This window comes from Frieseomelitta varia, unplaced genomic scaffold, assembly GCF_011392965.1.
Source record: "Frieseomelitta varia isolate USP_RPSP 00005682 unplaced genomic scaffold, Fvar_1.2 scaffold_909, whole genome shotgun sequence".
In the NCBI taxonomy this organism is placed as follows: Eukaryota; Metazoa; Arthropoda; class Insecta; order Hymenoptera; family Apidae; genus Frieseomelitta; species Frieseomelitta varia.
In genome coordinates, this window is record NW_025110711.1 from 595212 (window position 1) to 615860 (window position 20649).

A 20649-nucleotide genomic window follows, 5' to 3' on the forward strand; every position below is an offset into this window, starting at 1 on the left:
AGGCTGTGGATGATAAAATTTTAGATTTTACGGATTCTTAATTTAACTTTTAGTGAAATAAAAATAAACATTATTGTGTATAAATATCTGCTTTTCTATATCACAGACTCAGAAGAAAGCGCGAACATCGATCGTTTCATGCGAGAGACCAGCGACAAGTGGAAGAGCGTGTCCATGGACCTTCGTTGCGTGCAAAGCATGCTCGAGGAGGTGGTGGCCTATTGGCGTCGCTGGAACGTCATCTCTGATGAATTTGTGACCTGGTTGAATCGTGCTGAGCCTGCCTTGCATCTTCCCGAGGAAGACAAGATGGAATTCTTCCAAGATATAAGCGTGTGGAAAGACAAACACCAACAACTTTCGGACACGGTGACGTTCTTGATCGCCACCTCTGACGAACCAGTCGCTATACAACTGAAGCAACGTTACACGAATCTCACTTCTAGATGGGAGGCTCTGTTTCAGGAAGCTAAACAGTACATGCACGCCGGTGACGTGATACGAAATAGAAAGGACTACAGACAGGGCGTAGAAACTTTACAAAACTGGCTGAGAAAAGTCGAGTCGGCCTTGTCAGCCACTGATCTAACCACAACTGAGAAGATCCAGGCTTACGGTGAAAAGTTGCAAGTCTTCCACACTGAAGTAGAAGAGATCGAAGAACTGTTCAAAACTATCAGCAAGAAATTCCAGTCGTTGATTCAAGATCTCTCTCGGGACGAAGTGGACAAAATGATGAACACCCTGAAGAAAGAGAAGGAAGCTTTGGTTAAAGTACGAGCTTTGATACCGATGCAGCTGCATCTGTACCATCAACTCCTGGTTCAGCAGGAGTCTCTAGAAGCTGGCCAAAAGGAAATTGCCACGTGGCTGGACGAAGCAGAGAGAATGTTGACTAACGTTGATTTGTCAGGTGGTAGGGAGTACGTTTTAGGCCAATTAGAGCGCCACAAGGCCTTCTTTTCGAGAACCCTTTACTATAAATCCATGCTAGAATCGAAGAACAAAGTGTTCACTAGTATAGTGAAGTCTGTGGACAGCCACGCGGATGTAGCTACTGCAGAAGGTGGCAGAACGTTGAGAGAATTGAACGAGCGGTTCAATAGAGTGTCTCAAGCGGCGCAGGCATTGGAGCAACGACTTCAGGAAGCTGTTAGATGTTGGACCAAGTTCAAAGAGTGCGAACGACAAGTCTGGGAATGGCTGTCAGTTGCTGAGACCATGATGAATGACAAACACACCGATAATAGACGATCCATAGAATATCACAAGAACTTCTTCAGCAATGTGAACGAGAAGTGGATTCAAGACTTTGTGAACGCTGGACAGGACTTGAAGAATATACTACCTCTGGAGAAGCAAGCTGCTATCTTAGAAGCAGTTGAGTCACTTCAGAAACGCTGGAAAGAGGTCTTGACCTTTGCTCCTCTTCATTTAATGAGACTTGAGTTCCGTCTGGATGAAACCACGTTCCTGCAGTATCTGAAAGAGATCGAGGTGGAGGTGAACTCGGAGCAGCAGGCTTTGATGAAAAACGATAATGTTGAGAGTATACTGCAAAGAAATAAAGAGTTCTTCGTGAACCGTGGCACTGTTCTGGAAGTGGAGAAATCCCTGCAGACTCTGAAGAAAATTAGCCACGCTTATACTCAACTGAAACCCAATGACAATAGCTTGGCCGAATCTGTACAACACGCCGAACGCCTATGGGAAGATTCCACCCAGAAAGTGGAACGTTTGAGGGAACAATTGAAGCAAGTGCCTGAGCAGTGGGCTGCTTATAAGAAGAAGTGAGTATTGCAAAAAGTTGCGATAACTTTGGGCCATCTGATATTTTATCTGTTGTCGAGATCTAGCACGTTTGACAAATTTTAAATTTCTGAATTCTTTTTTCACGAATTTCCACCCTTTGAACATATCTTCTTCGATATCTTCGTTAATTCACACGAATTGTCAATTCAGATTTGACGAGATGGTACGTTGGATGGACCATGTGGACGGTAACTTGAGGACCATTCTGCACGAGGTGAACACGTTGGAGGAATTCGAAGCGGAGAAAACGATATTCCAGGTATAGACTATTCCTGTTCTTAGTCCTTGAATAACAATAGAAATTTAAATGAGTTCATTAAGAGCTATTGTTAATTAGCATGTAATTATCTCTTCATCACGCACATTGCATATAAATATCTTCTTTTCATTCTCTTCTTGTATTGCTTACACCGGCTATAGGTTCAAGTTTTAACGGTAAATATACTCACATATACATTTCACCATGGAAATTCAATATTTTACGTTATAATATATCCAAAATAAATTATTCAACAGAAAATATGCAGAGAAGCAGATAACAAGCGGGAGGAGATGAAATGGTTGGTCCAGACGCTGGACAGTCTGACATCTAATCGTTCAGACCACGAAGCTCTCTCAGAACAAAACCGTCTAGAACAGTTGATCACTCGTTATAAGAACCTCATACCAACGATAGAAATCACTATGACAAAAACCGATATTTACTCAAAAAGCTACACCTATAGGAAAGAAGTTCGCGAAGTGTGCACTCTTCTGCGTAAAGTTAAAGATCAGTCGAAAGTCGATGTGGTGTCTGAAACCCCGGAGACCTTGCAGACAGCGGTTACTCATCAGGAAAGCCGTTTGAATCAGTTGGAACAACAGAGACCAAATATCGTGAGCATGCTTCAACGTGGTAAAGATCTTCTGAAAGACCAACACGCGCCTCCATTCGTATCTTCGGAGGTTCAGCAATTAGAATCAAGCTGGAACGACACTTATGGACAAAGCGTCGAGACCCTGAAGTCTCTGAAGAGCTCACAAAAGCTGTGGAACACTTACTTGGAGCAAAAGGAAGAAATCTTAAAGTTGATCGAACAAGCTGAGGAGGAATTGAGGAGAATCGAATCGACTACCTATTATGAAGCTTCGCAGGTGTCATCCGATCTTCAGAGTAAACAGGACTTTAGTTCAACATTGAGAAAATCTGCGGAGGAGCTACTGAAAAAGCTGCAAGAGACCTACAGTAATTTGACGGAGGTTGCACCACCTGAAAGGAAGGAAGTACTGAAGAAAGAGATCATTCAAACTGAAAAACGAATGGAGACTACTCTGAAGACTGTTCAAGAGAAGGTCGTGTATCTACAGGAGCATAGTACTAGATGGAACAAGTTCCAGGCGAAATTGAACGAGCTGCAATTGTGGACTCAGCAGAGTGCGCCTCAATCAATTGCAGATGCAGAAAATTTAGCAACCACTCCTGAAGAGATGGTTTACAGAACTGAGAGCTTACAAAAGGATATTCAGGAGAGAAACAAAACGTTGAAGTTCCTCGAAGAGGAGTCGCAGAAACTTGTGAAAGGTATGAATGAATTTTTCTTTCAAACTATTTTGTAAAAGTGTTAATCTTCATAAAATATATTGAATAAAAGTAACAAAATCTGTATCATTATTTTCTGGAACGTTTTATCTACATTTTCTTTCTAGAATTATTTGATGTCATCATTAATAATTTATTCATAATTCCAGGTGGAATTGACAGTCTTCCAGGAAAGCAGCTGCGCACTGACATCATCAATCTCGAGAAGAATATCGAAACCCTTCAAAAGAGCATTGTAACTCAACGTCAAACTGCTGTACAGAACCTCCAAACTTGGAAAGAGTACGAGAAAGGAATTCAAGAGTTGAAACCTTGGATCGAAGAAGCTGAGTTGAAATCAGCCACCATAGGCAGCAAACCTACCACTCTACCTCAGGCAGCTCAAATGTTAGAAACCGCCAAAGCGTTCGAAGTACGATGTCAACAGCACTTCCCGCAAATTCAAGATCTGTCTCTGGTCAGTCAGCGAATATCAGGGAGGACGTCAGCCTCCGACGAAGTGGACGCTGTTCACACTCGTTGGAACGCGGTGCACGACATAGCAGTTCAAACAACTACAAAATTGGACAAACTGGTCACTTCGTGGAATAGCTTCGAATCTGAGATCAAAGAATTTCACGAATGGTTGGAGAAATCCGAGAGGACTGTTCTCGTGGAACCGAATACTGAAACACCGGAAGTATCGGTCCTAGAAAAGGAGCAGTCTCGATTGAAGGACTTTAATAAAACCATATCTGACCATCAGGCTCAATTGATATCGCTGACGCAAGTGTCTGATCATATCAGTCACGGGTTGTCGTTGGAAGGGGCGACTAACTTGAAAGCTCGAGTGTCAGACATTAAATCCAGAGTCAGCAAGCTGGCTGATACGGTTAGATTACAGATCAATCGTGTTTCCGATGCTCTGTTAGCTCGCCAGGAATTCCAGATGAAGATCACCGATTTGGAAAACTGGATGTCGCGACTCAGATCGAACATCGCTGAGATCAGCGACGCGAGCGTGGACAGCGTCGACACCAATCTTCAGGCTGTGCACGCGTACATTCAGGAACACTCCGAGAAACAGCCCAGTCTGGAAGCTATCTGCGAGGAGGTGAAGAACATATGTCCCAAGGGTTCGATGACAGCCAAAGTTGCCTTGGTTGACACTTACGTTGGTCTGGAGAAGAAGTACAAAGCTTTAGGCGACGATCTGCAACAGAAGAAGAAGGCATTAGAGAAATGGATAGAGATGTTGAGCTGGTTGAACGACGCCAATGCTCAGTTGAGTCACTGTAAATACGAAGCTGAAGCTAGGAAACCTACTATCGCTGATTTGGAGAGATTCTCCTCGGAATTGCAGGCTATATATGAGAAGATAGACACCTGGAAGAAACACGTCCTACCCGATACTGCGGTTGGGATTCAGATTAGAGACAAACAGGGGAAACCTCTCTCCGCGTCGGGTTTGTTGAACGATTTGGAGAACAAGGCTTTAGCTCTGCAGAATGAAATATCCGCGAAACGCGACAGATTAGAAAGTTTGGGGGCCAGATGGAACAATTTCAGAACGCTTCAGCAAACCATCACGGAGAAAATATTGAACACTCAAACGGCTCTTCAGGAGACAGTTTACAACGTTGACTCTTGTAAACGGTTGGCTCCCGCTGTGGACAAGATCGACCAATTAATCGAGGAACATCAGAAGAGGGAACAGGAGAAAGAGATTCTTCACTTCGAAGGAAGTTCCCTGATGAAGGAGGACCAAAGATCGACGACTAACATTCAGGTTGTCCTATCTTCCGTTGACGCCAATTGGGAGAAGGTTAACGAGCTTCTTCGAGAGCAAAGGAAGAAATACGCTGACATGAACACTGATTGGAAAAGTTACGAAGAAGCTAGACAAAAGGTGGAGAAATCCATCAAAGAGGCGACCGATTTGTATCAGTCGGTGAAAGGAGTTTCTTACGACGTTACTCAAGCGAATATCACACTGGAGAAACATAAGAAAGCTCTGGACGTGCTGAAGAAGGGTAGGCATTTCTTAGAGAAAATGGACTCCAAGGCGCAACAGTTGACGAAAGAAGCGTCCTTAATGCCGAGATTCAACTCCGAACTGATTGAAAACGATTTGATCGAAGTTCAACAACGATATCAAGACACTTACAACGACATCAGCGAAAAACTGCAGGCTTACGAGACTCAAGTAATCATTTGGAAACAGATCGAAGAATCCAAATCTGAACTTATCAAGTGGCTGACTAACACCAACGAAGCTCTGACCAGTGCGTTTGAGCGTCTAATGGACGCGGAGAATTGCCAAGCGAGATTAATTAGGTACAGAGAGGAGCTACCTGGTCATCAACAATTGTATCAGAACATCGTCACGAAGATCGAGCAGTTGTCGAAACTGAACAGCGACACCAGCATCCCGACGCTGAATTCTCTGCGTAAGCTGTTGGATGATCAATTCACGGTGGTGAAAAGTTCAGCGGACAAATTAGAGTCACTAACGTCGACGTTGAACGAGAGAGAAAGAACAATCAGGCAGGAGATGAAGAGATGCGGCGACGCGATATCGAAGATCCGCGAGGACATTATTAAATGCGACGATTTAACCGGGGAGAACAGCAAAATCCTTGGCCGGATCAATAAATGTCAGGGATTGAAAACAGAGTTGGAACAGTGCGACTACGCTCTGTCTAAAGTCGAAGAGACGTTGACGAAGATGTCGACGGAGTATCCTAGCATCTCCAGGTCCAGTTTGCCAAAAGAATTGCAAGCTCTTCAGCTTCGAAGAGACGGCGTGGCCAGCCACGCCAACAAAGTGATAGCGACGTTGATAGCCTTCTTGACTAAATCGTACCACGAGAAGTTCGGAGCTCTTCAACGTATGGTAGCGACGCTCAAAGAGAAGGTGGCTTGGTGCGAACCTGAGCAGAGCAGCGATCGTTACAACCTAGAAGTGAAAATGGCGTCCTTGATGGACGTGGAGGCTGGAATCGCTGATTGCATCGCTAGGAAAGAAGACACAGACAGCTCGTTGAAGCTTCTGGCATCCGTTGAAAGCGCCGAAACGATGGCTGCTTTGAAAACCGAGTGCGAGAGGGTCGACGTTGACCTGGAATCCCTGAAAAACAGTTACAACAAGATCAAGAACGACCTCGAAAGAAATATCGCTCTGTGGCAACGTTACGAGCTTACGTCCGAGAATGTTTTGTCCTGGTTGAAGGAAAACGAGAACAAAATCAGAGCTGAAGCGTCCGCGTTGCTTAATCCGAACGACATCGAGCAGAAAATCGCGGAGATGAGTCAGGTGCAGAAGACAGTGATGGAGTATCACGGTGAATTGAAAGAGCTGACCGCACTCGCCGAAGACATCACCAGAGTTAGCTCTGAATCACGCGTGAACCAGTACATCGGTCATCTGAACACGCGTTACGATTACGTGTTGAAGTTCCTTGCTCAGCATTTGGACAGGCTGAAAGGATTAAAGGAGAACAGGGATCAATACGTGGCTAATAAGAAGAAATTGGAAGCTTGGATCGAAAATGCTGAGAAAGTGTTGAAAGCGTTCGACGAGATCACCGGACCGAAGCCTATAACCTTTTATCAGTCGCGTTTGAAGGAATTGAAGGCCTTTGCCGAGGAACGAGAGACCGGACAGGCTATATTGAACAAAACTGCAGAGGCTGGCGAAGCTTTGTTCGCCAGGATTACACCGGATCAGAGAGAGATAATCAGAACCGAGTTGAGAAACTTCCGTAACCGCGTGGACGCGATGGCCGACCATGCCAACGTGATTTACAAGAGGATAGAGAGCGACATGATGCACAGATCCTCGTTCGAAGACAAGTTCTCTCAAGTGAAACAGTGGCTGGTGGACGCGCAGAATAAATTGGGAGAGAAACAGGAGTTGTTGCCAACGTTACAGGAGAAGAAGCTAACTCTTCATCTCTACAGGGCCGTGGCGCAAGACGTCAGCGTGCACAAGAATATCCTTCAACAGCTTCAAGATCGGCTAAGCACAACGCCGGACGACGATGCTAGCGAAATGCTGGCGAACGTGATCGAAGCTTACGAGAAGCTGTCTAACGAGGTCGAAGGGCGAATTAACATAGCAGAGAAACACGTCTCTAACCACGAAGCGTATCTTCAGACGTTCGAGAAGACTCGAGACTGGATCAACACGGTGATCAACGAAGGTACACCGATAATCGAAGACTTTTCCGTGGAACGTGACACCGCACAGACGAAAATCACTGCTATCGAGAATCTTCTTCAACAGAGGGCGGAAGGGGATCGAACTCTGGCTGACTGTAACGAGCAATTGAACATCGTTCTTGAACAAACCTCGCTGCAAGGCCATCCGGCTTTGGTATCAAGCTTCGGACAGCAGAAAAAGATATGGGAGGACTTCCTGAAGCGATGCGAGGCTGCCAGAAACAAGTTGAAACGCATGTTCGATCAGTGGTCCGAGTTCGAGAAGATCGTGGAAGGGTTGGAGGCCTGGATCAAACAGATGGAGGCACAACTGAAAGATCAAAGTTTGAAGAGTACCGAGGAAGTGAAGAGGGCTCATTTACAAAAGCTCAAGTCCTTGGAAGAGAGCATCATCGCGAAAGGAGCGGAATTCAACGCTACCATCGAGAGGAGTCAAAGTATTGAGGCTGAAGCAGACTTAGCTACGAGAGTTTCTAGACAAACCACCAAGTATCAAGCTATCAGAAATCAAATAAAGGAGGCCGTGATGCGGTACGAGCAGTTCGTGAAGGAGCATAACACCTTCAATGTGAAGTATAATCAGTTACTGCAATGGATAACGGACATTCAGTCGGAACTGAAGAAGCACAGCGAGATCGTGGGCGATTTGTCTGTGCTGCAAAGCAGACAGAAGTTGATCCGCGATCTTGCTGACACTAGAACGAAAGAGAACGCTAGATTTGAGTCGGTCGTAGATCTTGGAGAGAAATTATACGTTCACACATCTCCCGACGGTAGAGAGATTATCAGGCAACAGTTGAGAAACTTGAGAACTCTGTGGGATGGATTTACTGAAGATTTGCAGAATACCACGCAGAAGCTGGACCAATGTCTGATGCAATTCGCCGAATTCTCCTTGTCCCACGAGCAACTGACTGCCTGGCTTCGGGACGTGGAACGTGCTATGCATCAGCATACGGAATTGAAGTGTACATTGGAAGAGAAACGAGCACAATTGCAGAATCATAAGATCATGCATCAGGAGATCATGTCTCATCAGTCTTTGGTAGAATCTGTTTGTGACAAAGCTCAGCAATTGGTGGACCAGACCAAGGACACTTCCCTGAACGTCTTCCTGCCCTCTATCAAACAACTGTTCCACAATATCGTGGCAAAATCGAAAGATTTGTTGGAAAATCTGGAAGACTGCGTAGAGAAACATCATAGATTTAATTTGCAAGTGAAGAGCTTCTCTGACTGGTTGAACGGTGAAAGAGACAAGCTTGCGGAATGTAACGACGTTACCGGAGAAAGAACAGATATTTGCAGAAGATTAGCCACTCTGGCGATGTTGAGGGACGATCAGATGCAGGGAGCGGAACAGCTTGGAAAGTTGAAGGAACTTAGCGACACGGTTATTAAAAGAACCGCGCCGAAAGGATGGGACGCCATTAATAAAGAGATCACCGTTTTGGAAGGCAATCTTCGTCAATATTTAGCCGAAATAGGTATTTACAAATTCAACAAAAAATTAATTGTTTCACTTTACTATATTTAGAAAAAAATTGCTTCATCGAAAAGTGTAACTTACGTTTCCTGTATTTATAACATATATAGTTTTATAATTTATGTAATATTGAAATTTTTTTTATGTCCTTTTTCTCGTCATGCAGAGTCAGTCGAAGAAAAGCAGAAGGCAGCTCTTCAGAAATGGCAAGACTTCGAGGACAAATTGGAAGCACACACGAAATGGTTCTCCACGATGGAAGCCGCATTCAGGGACCAACAATTACAGCCTACTTTGCAGGATAAGGAGGCTCGTTTGAAAGCGTTGAAAGAGAAGCGTGACGCTATATTGAAGGAAGAATCGAATGTAGACGAGTTCATTGACAAGTCTCATAGTCTGCTTCACGCGAGTGGTGTTGAACGTATCAAACCCATGATCTCTCAAATTAGCAACAGGTAAAATCAATTCAAACAAGAGTCTGCTCTATATAAATATTACATTTGTTTTAAATAAAATTCTTTAAATGAAAATCTCAGGTACCAACTGTTGCACGTGCTCAGCAAAGAAGTAGTGACTAGGTGTCAGAGTATCGTAGACGACCATCGAGCTTATGAAGAGAAACTAAAGGTCATCGACGCTTGGTTGACTCAGTTGGAACAAAGTTTAGCCGGTCTGAAGAAAGACGAGACTGGTGGAAATTTGGAAGAAAAAGTTTCTCGTCTACAGATACTATTGGCTGAGAAAGAGCAGGGTGAACATCGACTGGGAAGTCTGATATCGTTTGGAGAGAGAATTCTAGCTGACACATCTGCCCAAGGAAGGGAACTGATTCGTCACGAGTTACGACAGGCTCGAGAACGATGGGACAAACTTGTGGAAAGCATAGCCGAACAGCAAAAGAAACAAGACGCTCAGTCTTTGCAATGGACCAACTATCAGGAAACTTTACAACAAATTTTGGCCTGGTTGGACACTATGGAGAGATCTATAAAGCAGGATTCGACGATCACGTGGTCTTCTCTTCAGGAAATTAAGTCCAAATTGCTGAAGAGCAAGGTATTTTTAGACATTTTCTTCTTTCGTCGAAGTGAGAAATAGAAACTTTGTTGTTAATAACGAAATGTTCTTTTCTATTTTTATTTATTCCATTATCATATTTTATTTATTTTGTTTGTTTTAGTTCTTTCTTATTTATTTATTTTTTTTCTTAATTTTGGAATTGAATGGAAATGTTATATTTTTTTATAAAGTATGGGAAATCTTTTATCAAAATACATATTACTGTCTTTCATAGGGAATGCACCAAGAAATTCTGGCATACAAACGTATCATCGAGGGCGTCTCAGAGAAGGCAAATGCATTAACATATGCAGTCCAAGCGCCATCGGACGCTCGACAGAAAGCTGCTTCGGTTTCTGGAAGATACGAGGACTTGGTCGAAATGTCACAGAAGAATATAGCCAACTTGGAGACACTTCTCGACACGTTCCAACAGTTTCACGATCTTCAAAAATCCTATCAAGATTACCAGAAGCAACAATGGGAGCAATTGACCAATTACAGCGACTACACGGGCAATAAAGCTGCCCTTCAAGCCCAGTTGGCCAAGATTATGGAACTTCAAGATGGCCAAAGAGAAGGAGAATTAAAATTAGATATCCTCAGTGAACACGTAGCTCAGAGTGCACATAATTTATCACCCAGATCGCTAGAATCTATGGAAAGAGACCTGGCTACGTTGAGGTAAGACTTCTTTTATTCGAATTCCAGCTTAGATAAACTTTCTCTTAATAAACTCGATTTATGTTACAGATTCGAGCACAAGAAATTCGCCACTGCAGTAAATGATATTATTCGATGCATCGAGGAGAGAATCCAACAATGGAGCGAGTACGAGAATTCTTTGGAACGTTTATTAGCTTGGTTGGCTGATGCGGAGTCATCTCTGAAAAATTACTCCCTAAAGAACACTCTCGAAGAGAAACAAGAACAACTGGAGAAGTATCAGGTAATATTTATTTAAAAAAAGGACTAACGTGACATAACGTTGCAATTTATGTGTACACCTGTGTAGGTTACGTTCCTTTAATTGGTAAATTAATTCGACGTTTCGTTGAAAAATTAACTTGTCGTAACAAAGTCACGCTACTAACGTGATTATTTTCTTTTTTACGAGTAACGACGCGAACGACGCGAAGTACTTTCCTTTTTTTTTTTTTTAATTTTTAATCAAGAAGAGGAAAAGATACGAGAGAGATAAGAAGTGGTATATACAAGATCAGGCATTGTATTTTGGAAAACTTTCTTAGGCACTACAAAAAACCGCCTTATCGTGGGACACGGAAGTGACGGAACTGGTGGCCCTAGGAGACCACCTGGACCAAGTAAGAGAAACATCGAAAAAATTTGTTCAACCAGGGTTGTGAACGCTTTTCTGTCAATTGATCTCTCATTACTATCTCCTTCACTTTCTTTTCTTTGTCTCTATATTCTACTTGTTCTTTTTTTCTGCTCTTTTTCTCTCTTTCCTTCTCTTCTCTTCTTTCCTCAACGATTTAGTGTGATTTAGATCGATGATATATACATATATGTATGTGCATATTGAAAAGTAATTGTTTTAAGATTGTCGGGGTAAGTTTGGAAAAACTCAATACACTACCCGCTCACACTATGATACTTACACTTGTCCTTTCTTGAACATTTTACGAATACTTTAACACACACAGATTTTGTATGAGTGTCTTCTGTTTTCTTTTTTTTTTTTTTTACTTTTTGTTTTACTTCGATGCATGAACGTGTTGTTTCGAGCACGCTTGATCGAAGAATCATGTTACCAAGCCCGTACGTCGCGTTGTCATGGCACGCGAAAAAATCCATGACAAGTTGATTGAATTCACATTAACCATTTGTACAAGAACACACGCGAAACACACAAACGAACATGCGTGTTACGTCTGTGAATTTATGGTAGCTTCAGAACGACGGAAAGCTACTTAATCAGTACTTCTGATCTCAGTTTCGTATGATAAAATAAACGAGACTTAAAGATACAAAAGCTTTCTATACGAAATATCTTGGTACTTCAATGAGATTTCTGTTTCGTAGATGCTGATCGTGAATCTTCGACAAAACGAGACAGAGTTCGATAAAATGAGCGACGAATCTTCCGAGTTGATGCAAATTAGCGGAGAAACGAGGTTTTCGGCCAATGTTCAGCAGATCACCTCGCGTTTCCAATCTATTCAAGCGACTGCTAAGGTGAGTATCGAAAATTATATTAAACGTAATAATCCAAGTCTCTTATAAGTTTTTTTCAAAAATATTTTATTACAAGTTTGCAAACTTCTCACCTTTTTATCAATATTTTGGTACTTCTACGACAATCACAACGAAGACTTTAAAGCGATTTTAAACCGTTATAACCGTGTAAAAAATTACTATGATAGTTTTTCTTTAAAAATATTTTTATATAATACAGCACGTGGGAAAGTGAGGATATTTTTATTTTCGAAAATTGCAAAAATTCAAACGTCTCTAAAAATCTATCAAAAAACTTTTCTAGAGTCACATGATCTTTTCTTTCACGAACTTACAACAGTTTAAAATATCATTATTTGTTTAATTATGTTATCTACTACATTGTGTATTATTTAAAACTAAAGCTAGCCATTTTTTTTTATTCAATTACAGGAATTGGTAAAGAAATGCGAACAAGCAGTAGCAGACCATGTAGCCTATCTGGAGCGCTACAAACAGTGCTCAGAATGGCTAGCAAACACCCGAACTACCTACCAATCCATCAAAGACGATCTCAGTGGCACTCGTCAAGAGTTAACTTCGAACGTTGCAACATTGAAAGACCTTCTTGCTCGTCAGTCTTCGGCAACCCTTTTAATAAACAACACCGTAGAAGCTGGAGAACGTTTGTACCCCACCACAGGCACGGAGGGCAGAGAGATCGTCCGTCAACAGTTGTTAGATCTTCAACAAGCCTTCGAGGAACTCTACGATAGCATCGCATCGACCGAACGAGAGTTACAATCGAAGATTTCACGTTGGTCCGGATTCGACGAGTCGAACGAATTGTTCGACAGATGGTTAAAGACCGTCGAGAGTCAATTGAAGCCGGAAATTGAATTGAAAACGACATTGGATGAGAAACGAGCTCAGTTACAGATCTACCGTTCGTTCTTGCACGACATACAATCTCATCAGCAAGATTTGCTCGATCTTCGTGACAAGGCTGACAATTTGCCAGATTCCACTGACAAGGTGCATCAGACGTTGAAGAGATTAAACGAAAGACACGCTACAGTGTTGAAACGTGCTGCCGCGTTTGTCGAGAGATACGAGGGTATAGTCAGCGACCATCAGCAGTACAGCAAGGCTGTTCTCGACACTCACGAGTGGTTAGACGCGACGCACAATGCGGTTATCCTTTGGGGTGACACGGAATTGGAACGAGTGTCCCTTCACACTAATCTGGACCGACTGAGGAATTTATTACAGAGTTTGCCAGAGGACAAGCCAAGAGTTCAGCAGATAAGGATTCTGGGAGAGAAGGTGATTCCAGGAACTTTGGAATCCGGTCAGGTTAACATTCGTTCCCAGATAGATTCGTCTCAGCAAGAATGGGAAGGCTTGGTCGCCGCGGTCAAGTCAACCATCGAGACTCTGGAGAACAAGCTGCAACAGTGGAACGAGTTCGAAACATCGAAGGAACGGTGCCTCGCCTGGATGAGAGAGACCGATACCAAGCTTCACGCGGTGGACTTGAAGGCTACGTTGCAAGAGAAGAAAAACCAGTTGGAGCTTCTGCGAACTCTCCAGGGGCAAGTCCGCGCGAAAGAATTGGAAATCGACGCTGTGACTGAGAAGGCTCAACAGCTTCACAAGAACATCACGTCCCGCACCACGCATATATCGGAATTGAGCATCAAGTATCAACAGATATCGAACAAAGTGAAAGATCTTAACGGTCGTTGGCATCAATACGTGACCACTCATCAAGAATTCGACAATCAAGTAGCAGAGTGTACCAGATGGTTGGACGACATTAGAAAGAAGCTGGCATATTGCTCTGACCTAGGCGCGTCTTCGCAGAAAGATCTGGAGAACAAGATGGAGATAGTTCAAGATCTATTACTGTACAAGGAAGATGGATTCGCCAAGGTTCAAGGAATCGTAGAATTAGCCCAAGCTGTCTTAGCAAACACAGCACCCACTGGACACAAGGCTATCAACGACGCTGTTGGTAAGCTACAGGAACAGTGGAGCGCTCTGGCATCAAAGATGTTGGAGACTAAAACCAATTTGGACGATTCTATCAATAAATGGGCCGGTCTTTTAGAACAGATACAATCGATAAATAAAACTGTTGATTACATGCGGTCGGCTTTGAACGAGTTCTTGCCATTCCGGACGACAATGTCTGAGAAGAGATGCCAGTTGGAACGTATCAAAGCCCTGGAAGAGAAGGTTCGATGCGAGAACATTGAAGTTGACAGTCTGAAGATCAAGGTCGCCGAAATGATCGCCAGTGGTCCTCAAGGTTTGGCCGCATCGCAGGCACAGAGTATCTTGAACAGATTCGACACGTTGTTCGAAAAGATTAAATCGTTGTTAACCGAACGCGAAGAACAGTACAAAGATCATAGATTGTACAAAGAAGCGCATGATGATATTATTAATTGGTTGAGTCGAGCTCGCGAGAAGATCCCGTCGATGAAACAGAGACCGCTGAGCGATAAATTGGCTATTGAAAATGCAGTGGCCCCATTGGAGAGTTTGTTGAATAAGAAGGCTCAGGGTGAACTGTTGGTAGAACATCTTCAGCATACTGGGAAAGTCGTCTGCGCGAGCACGAGTCCTCAGGGTCAGGAAATTATAAGGAACGAGGTGAAAGCTTTAACACAAAGCTTTGAGGAACTGTTTAGAGGTAAGTAACAATCTTTTCAGTTAATTTGATTAAATTAATTTCTTGTAAATTAAATAAAGTCTGATTGAAAATAAAGCGAGATCAAGGTATAAAAAGTTATCGTATATCTGAATTCCGAATTCTGAAAACACCTGTTTTTCTCACCGTAGGTAATTTGTTGCTTTATTTTTTTTTCATTTCATTTTCAGAAATTAAACAACAAAAAGATCAATTGGAGCAAACGGTGAGCCAATGGCGTGACTATAAGGATGAGTACGAACGACTGAGCGATTGGTTACAACAGTTCGACATCCTGATAAAAGCACAGAAGAATTCTCTTCTGCCGAACGTGGCGGAGAAAGAGAAACAAGTGCAAGAAGTAAAAGAAATACTGGAGAACCTGCTAAAAGGACAAGAACAAATCGATAGATTCAACAAAACAGCCTCCGGCCTCCTTTCATCTCATCTGGACACTTACATTAACAACCAACTTCGTCACTTAAATTCGCGTTACCAGGTACAGGTGAACCTTGCCAAGGATGTCTTGAACAAAGTTGAAACTAATCTAGCTCAGCACAAAGAGTATGAAGCTAACTTGGCCAAGACCCGTGCTTGGATCGAAAACGCGAAGCAAATTATCCGCAAGGGGACTGAAGCAGCGTCCACTAGCAGCCGAGAAGAGTTACAGAGCAGATTGGACAACATTCAAGAGTTATTAAGAAAACGCGAAGAAGGTCAGAATCTGGTACACCTGACGGTGAACTGTGGAGAGAAAGTAATGAGAAATACTCGATCAGACGGCCGCGAAGAGATCAATGCTCAGTTGAAGGAGATTCAGAACGATTGGGAGCGACTCGTGAAGAAGATATCAACGACCAAAGTCCATTTAGAGACGAGTCTCCTTCAATGGGCGGATTACAGTTCGTCCTACTTGCAACTGCAACAGTGGATCAACGACAGAGAAGCTAAATTGCAACAGGTCTGCGAGCAGAAAGTGTCGAAAGCTAGGAAAGGTCTGGCCGGCCTGAGTTCTTTAGCTATCGGAGAAAGAAAGGCGAACCTCAGACAGACGAACAGTATTGTTCAAGACATAGTGGCGTTCGAACCGATGATTCAGTCGGTCACCACGAAGGCTGAGGATCTTCGACAGGCCACACCGGCCACCGAAATCTCGATAAAATACGAAACATTGAGCAAACAGGCCCAGGAGTTGTACGCGAAACAAAAGGAGACCGTTGAGCAACATCAAGCGTTTATTGATAGTGGCAATGAGTTTATTCAGTGGATAAGAGCAGCCAAGGAGAGACTCGGAAAATGTTCAGAGCCTACTGGGGATAAGGAGTCACTGGCGAATAAGATTACACAGTTGAAGGTACTGCAAAGTGAGCTACCAGAGGGGCAGAAGAAGTTGCAACACGCTTTGGAACAAGGGAACGCTGCGTGTCAGATCGCCGACGAGGAAGATAAGGAGATAATCGAGGAAGAAGTGGCGTTATTGCAGGAAGAGTACGACAGCTATGTGTAAGTTTTCTTTTTTTTTTTTATAAAATATTGTACTTTCGAAGTGAGCCGCAAAAATTCGAATAATATTTAATTTTATAACAGTACGTTTTAACTGTTTTTTGTTAGTTTTCTTAGTATATTTTTTATTGCGTTTTACACAAGCATAATAATTAAAAATTAAAGATAGAAAATTTTTATTAATTATATCTTCAGTGCAGGATTAATTATTTGGAAGTAGATACTGATAATCTGCATGTTTTAACAGGGACTCACTGAACAATACGAAGAGTTTATTAGAAGTAGGAATAGTAAAATGGACAGAGTACGAGGACCAATTTTCAGAAGCTACTGAATGGCTTACACAGACCGAGCAGCTTGTACAATCATTCAACAAACTTCAAGACAGTTTAGAAGAAAAGAAGAATGTTCTTGAACAATTCCAAATCCACTTGCAGACGTTGTTCGACTGGCAAAAAGAACTCGACCGACTGAACATGAAGGCTCAGATGCTGTTGGAAACTTGTGCAGACACTAGAATCTCAAACGCCATTACCCAATTGACAACCAAGTATAACGCGCTTCTATCTCTGGCCAAAGAAATAATGAGACGTCTGGAACTACATTATCAGGTACATTATACTAGTTTGTCTTGAACTGTGTATTTAAAAATCATTTTTAATATCAGATCCCATAGCGTGCTTGGGAACATAAAATAAAAATAAAATTTTTTCTTCAGAGTTTAAAAAATTCTGAAAAAATTCAGGATTACTTATCGACATTTATTCCTCGATATCCAATAGATTTTTAAGCTAATCAATAAAATATTTCACTTTTTTTAATAAAAAACGAAACTCGAGTACTTAAATTCATCTTCAGGAACACCAGCAGCACAATACGTTGTATCAAGAGTGTCAGGACTGGATAGAACGAACACGTGACAAACTGAGCGAGTGCAAGGAGATCCCAAGCACTCTGACCGAGGTGAACAACAAGCTGCATACTTGCAAAGCTATTAGACAAACCTTGGAACAAGGCCAAAACAAGCTACGCTACGCTCTCGAGCTGAAGGAGAAGGTAATTATGAACACGGAGCAGAATGGCGCCGCGAAAATTCAAGAGGACACGGAGAACCTCAAGACGGAATTCGAGAAATTGTTGGTCAATGTCGAAGACATAAGGCAGAAGCTTTCCGCGAGAGCAAGCGCGTTGGAGGAATTGAACAAAATTCATCGACTCACTACAGACTGGATCGAGGAGATCGAGGGCAAAATTCAGCCGGGTGAAATGTATAAGAACGATCTCAGTGAAAAACGAGCGGTGTTGGAAAAGTACAGGACGGTTCAGAGGGATATCCAAGGCCACGGTGAGACTGTTGATCGATTGAAGGCTCGCCTAGCCGAGGATTCTAGTATACCCGTCGGCCCTTATCAATCTACCATTGCAAAATACGATGAATTGACCAAGCTGATTGCTGAAAAAATTCGAGTACGTATTTTACTATCATTCTTTTAATTAATTATTTTAGGACCAAATATTTCTAACATTCTAGGAAAAATGTTTTCTTTTATTATTATTATTTTGTTTCCGAGTAAGAAGTAATATTTTTCTTTCCTCTATAAGAAGACAAAATTATCTTGAATCGATGTGAAAGAATTACCTCTGTATCTATATATATTTTAATATTTTAAAAAATTTCCACGTCTAGAATTTGGAGGAGCAAGTGAACGATCACGAGAAGTTCCAACAAGCTTACAACGAAGCCGCGGACTGGGTACGTCGCACGAAATTGGAGCTTCAGCAAAACTGCGACACCCACGGCGAGAAAGAACGTATCATCGAACGAGAGAACAAAGTGAATCAAATTATCGCCTCGTTGCCCAAAGGGGAGACCTTGATCTCAAATGTTATTCAATTAAGCGACGCGGTGATTGCCAGCACGGGTCCTGAAGGTCAAGAAGCTATCAAACAGGATGAGAAACAGCTACAAGCGAATTGGAAATCCTTGCAGGCGCAGTGTCACGAGTCCCAGAAGACTCTGTCCAATTGTATTTCCAGCTGGTCTCAATTTACGGCTGCGTTGGACAGTATGAAAAGATGGATAGATCATTTCCAGAAGAAGGTGAACGACGAGCAGTCAAAGGAGAACAAAACCCCGGAGGATTTGATCCGGTGCAAAAGTCTCGTGGAGGAAGCTATTCAACAGAAGCCTGTATTAGAAGATTTGAACGACAAATGCGAAGCATTGTTGGAAATGAGTGCTTGCAGCTGGGCTCGTGACAAGACCGTACAACTGCAGTCAGCTTATACGTCCTTGTTGACAGACATGCAAGGTCTGGTTTCAAGAGTGGAGAAGAATTTATCGGATCACACCGAATTTTTGAAGGCGAAGAAGGAAATGGAAGATTGGCTGCGCATCGCTCGAGGTTCTGTGCAGGATTGCATGGGCGTTGGGGATGCTGAATGGGCTAAGGATAAATTAGAAACCATTAAGGTATGTTGTATGATTTTCAATTTTTATACGTTTCTACAAAAATGTAAATTGCAAATGCGTATAATATCCAAGGTAGATTGTATATAATAATTTCTAATAGACAAACATTTATATAAATTAAGAAATTTTTATATCTTTACACAAGTTAAATTTCTTCGTTCAATTAAGTATAGAATCTACGTGAAAACTCAGTTTTATTATTGACAAAGCTATTACCGATTTCGATTAACACGTTGCAATGAATAAATATGACCTTTTAAGTTACATTAGTTTTATTTTATATTGATTGTATGGGGGCTCACCAAAAGACGAGCGTAGTCTTAAATTAACCATTCCTTTCATCCTGCATGTTATCTGCAGATTGTCGCAACTAGAATAACGGAGGGTCAACATCTGCTTTCAACGTTACAAAACGCCTTCACGAAAGCCATAGACACGGCAGTGCCAGAGCAACAGGATCAACTAAGATCAGACATGGCAGAACTTCTTTCCAGCTGGGAACAATTGAGCATTGACTTGAACACTGTTCAAGCACAGCTTAAGTCGCTGTTACATCGTTGGGACGATCACACAGAAGCTCATGGGAAGATGAAACATTGGTTGGAAGAGACCGAGAACGCTACACAGGAACTTCCGGACACCAAGGGAGAGTTTGGTGATATGAAAACGATGCTCGAACGTTACAAGCATATCCAAGAGGAAGTCCGTGGCAAAAAGACCGAGTTGGACCATCTGATGGAAGAAGCTGGCGAGTTATCGAAACTGGCGAAGAAGAACACGCCGTTGGAACGAACGAGAGAACTGTTGAAACGTTGGGAAAATCTAAGCGAGAACGTTGACGAGAGGAAGAAATTGATAGAAAACGAAATCCAAGAGTACAACGCTTACCACGCCGCCTTGCAAGAGACCGAGAAATGGCTGTTGCAAATCTCCTTCCAATTAATGGCGCACAATTCACTGTACATTACCAATAAGGAGCAAACAGTGTCGCAGATCAAGCAGCACGAGATTCTTCTGGCTGAAATCGAGAATTACACGAGCGTGCTAGACGATTTGAAGGTGAAAGGAAACGGACAGATTGGCCGATACGTGACTGTAAATCCTGAGATAAAAACAGTCATCGAAACGCAGCTGCAAAATGTTCAGGAGAGTTACAATTCTTTGTTGAACACCGCGTTGCAGATTAAAAAACGATTGGCGGAGTCGTTGGTCAAGTTCCAGGAGTATGAGAACACCTTGGAGAGCATTATGAAGAATTTGGATGCGTATGAGCCGGAAATAGCGCAAGAAATGGAGGCACCTCTGGACAATCTTGATGTAGCGAAACAGAGATTCGAGAATGCTCGCACATTACACAATAAATTACAAGGTGAGAAAACGAGGCTTGCTTTGGCTGTCGAAGCTTGCGAAGCTGCGGTAGCTTGCGTCTCCAGGCCCGGAAGTCCTCTGGATGCGCCGCCTGTGCAAATTCCGGCGAGGGAAGTGGAAGTTAGGAATAAACTGGAGGAATTGATCGATCAGGTATTTTATCATCTATGTCTTTGCGCTTGGAAAGTTTTGTTGTTTACATATCGTAGAAAAACTTTTCGGAATTAAAAGTTACGAGTATCTATCTATTTAAGTTTTAAATGGATTTTCTATAAAAAGTTCTTGTTATT

General features: G+C 42.5%; 1 protein-coding gene across 5 annotated transcripts in view; it reads left to right on the forward strand.

Moving 5' to 3' along the window:
- The window catches only part of LOC122537454 (nesprin-1), a 78340-nt gene that overhangs the window by 22356 nt on the left and 35335 nt on the right, over positions 1–20649 (forward strand). For 4 of the 5 annotated variants that reach the window (XR_006308628.1, XM_043670617.1, XM_043670618.1 and 1 more), the window contains exons 11-26: positions 107–1790; positions 1963–2071; positions 2329–3373; positions 3541–9081; positions 9247–9535; positions 9617–10136; positions 10375–10823; positions 10893–11088; positions 11390–11464; positions 12186–12338; positions 12771–15018; positions 15207–16518; positions 16766–17129; positions 17377–17985; positions 18206–18991; positions 19352–20512. Coding sequence is in view for 4 of the 5 variants with exons in the window: in XM_043670617.1 (XP_043526552.1) it covers positions 107–1790; positions 1963–2071; positions 2329–3373; positions 3541–9081; positions 9247–9535; positions 9617–10136; positions 10375–10823; positions 10893–11088; positions 11390–11464; positions 12186–12338; positions 12771–15018; positions 15207–16518; positions 16766–17129; positions 17377–17985; positions 18206–18991; positions 19352–20512 (16541 nt within the window). In the remaining variant the exon portion in view is untranslated. The remainder of the gene's footprint in view (positions 1–106; positions 1791–1962; positions 2072–2328; positions 3374–3540; positions 9082–9246; positions 9536–9616; positions 10137–10374; positions 10824–10892; positions 11089–11389; positions 11465–12185; positions 12339–12770; positions 15019–15206; positions 16519–16765; positions 17130–17376; positions 17986–18205; positions 18992–19351; positions 20513–20649) is intronic. The other variant, XM_043670620.1, reaches the window with a different exon arrangement.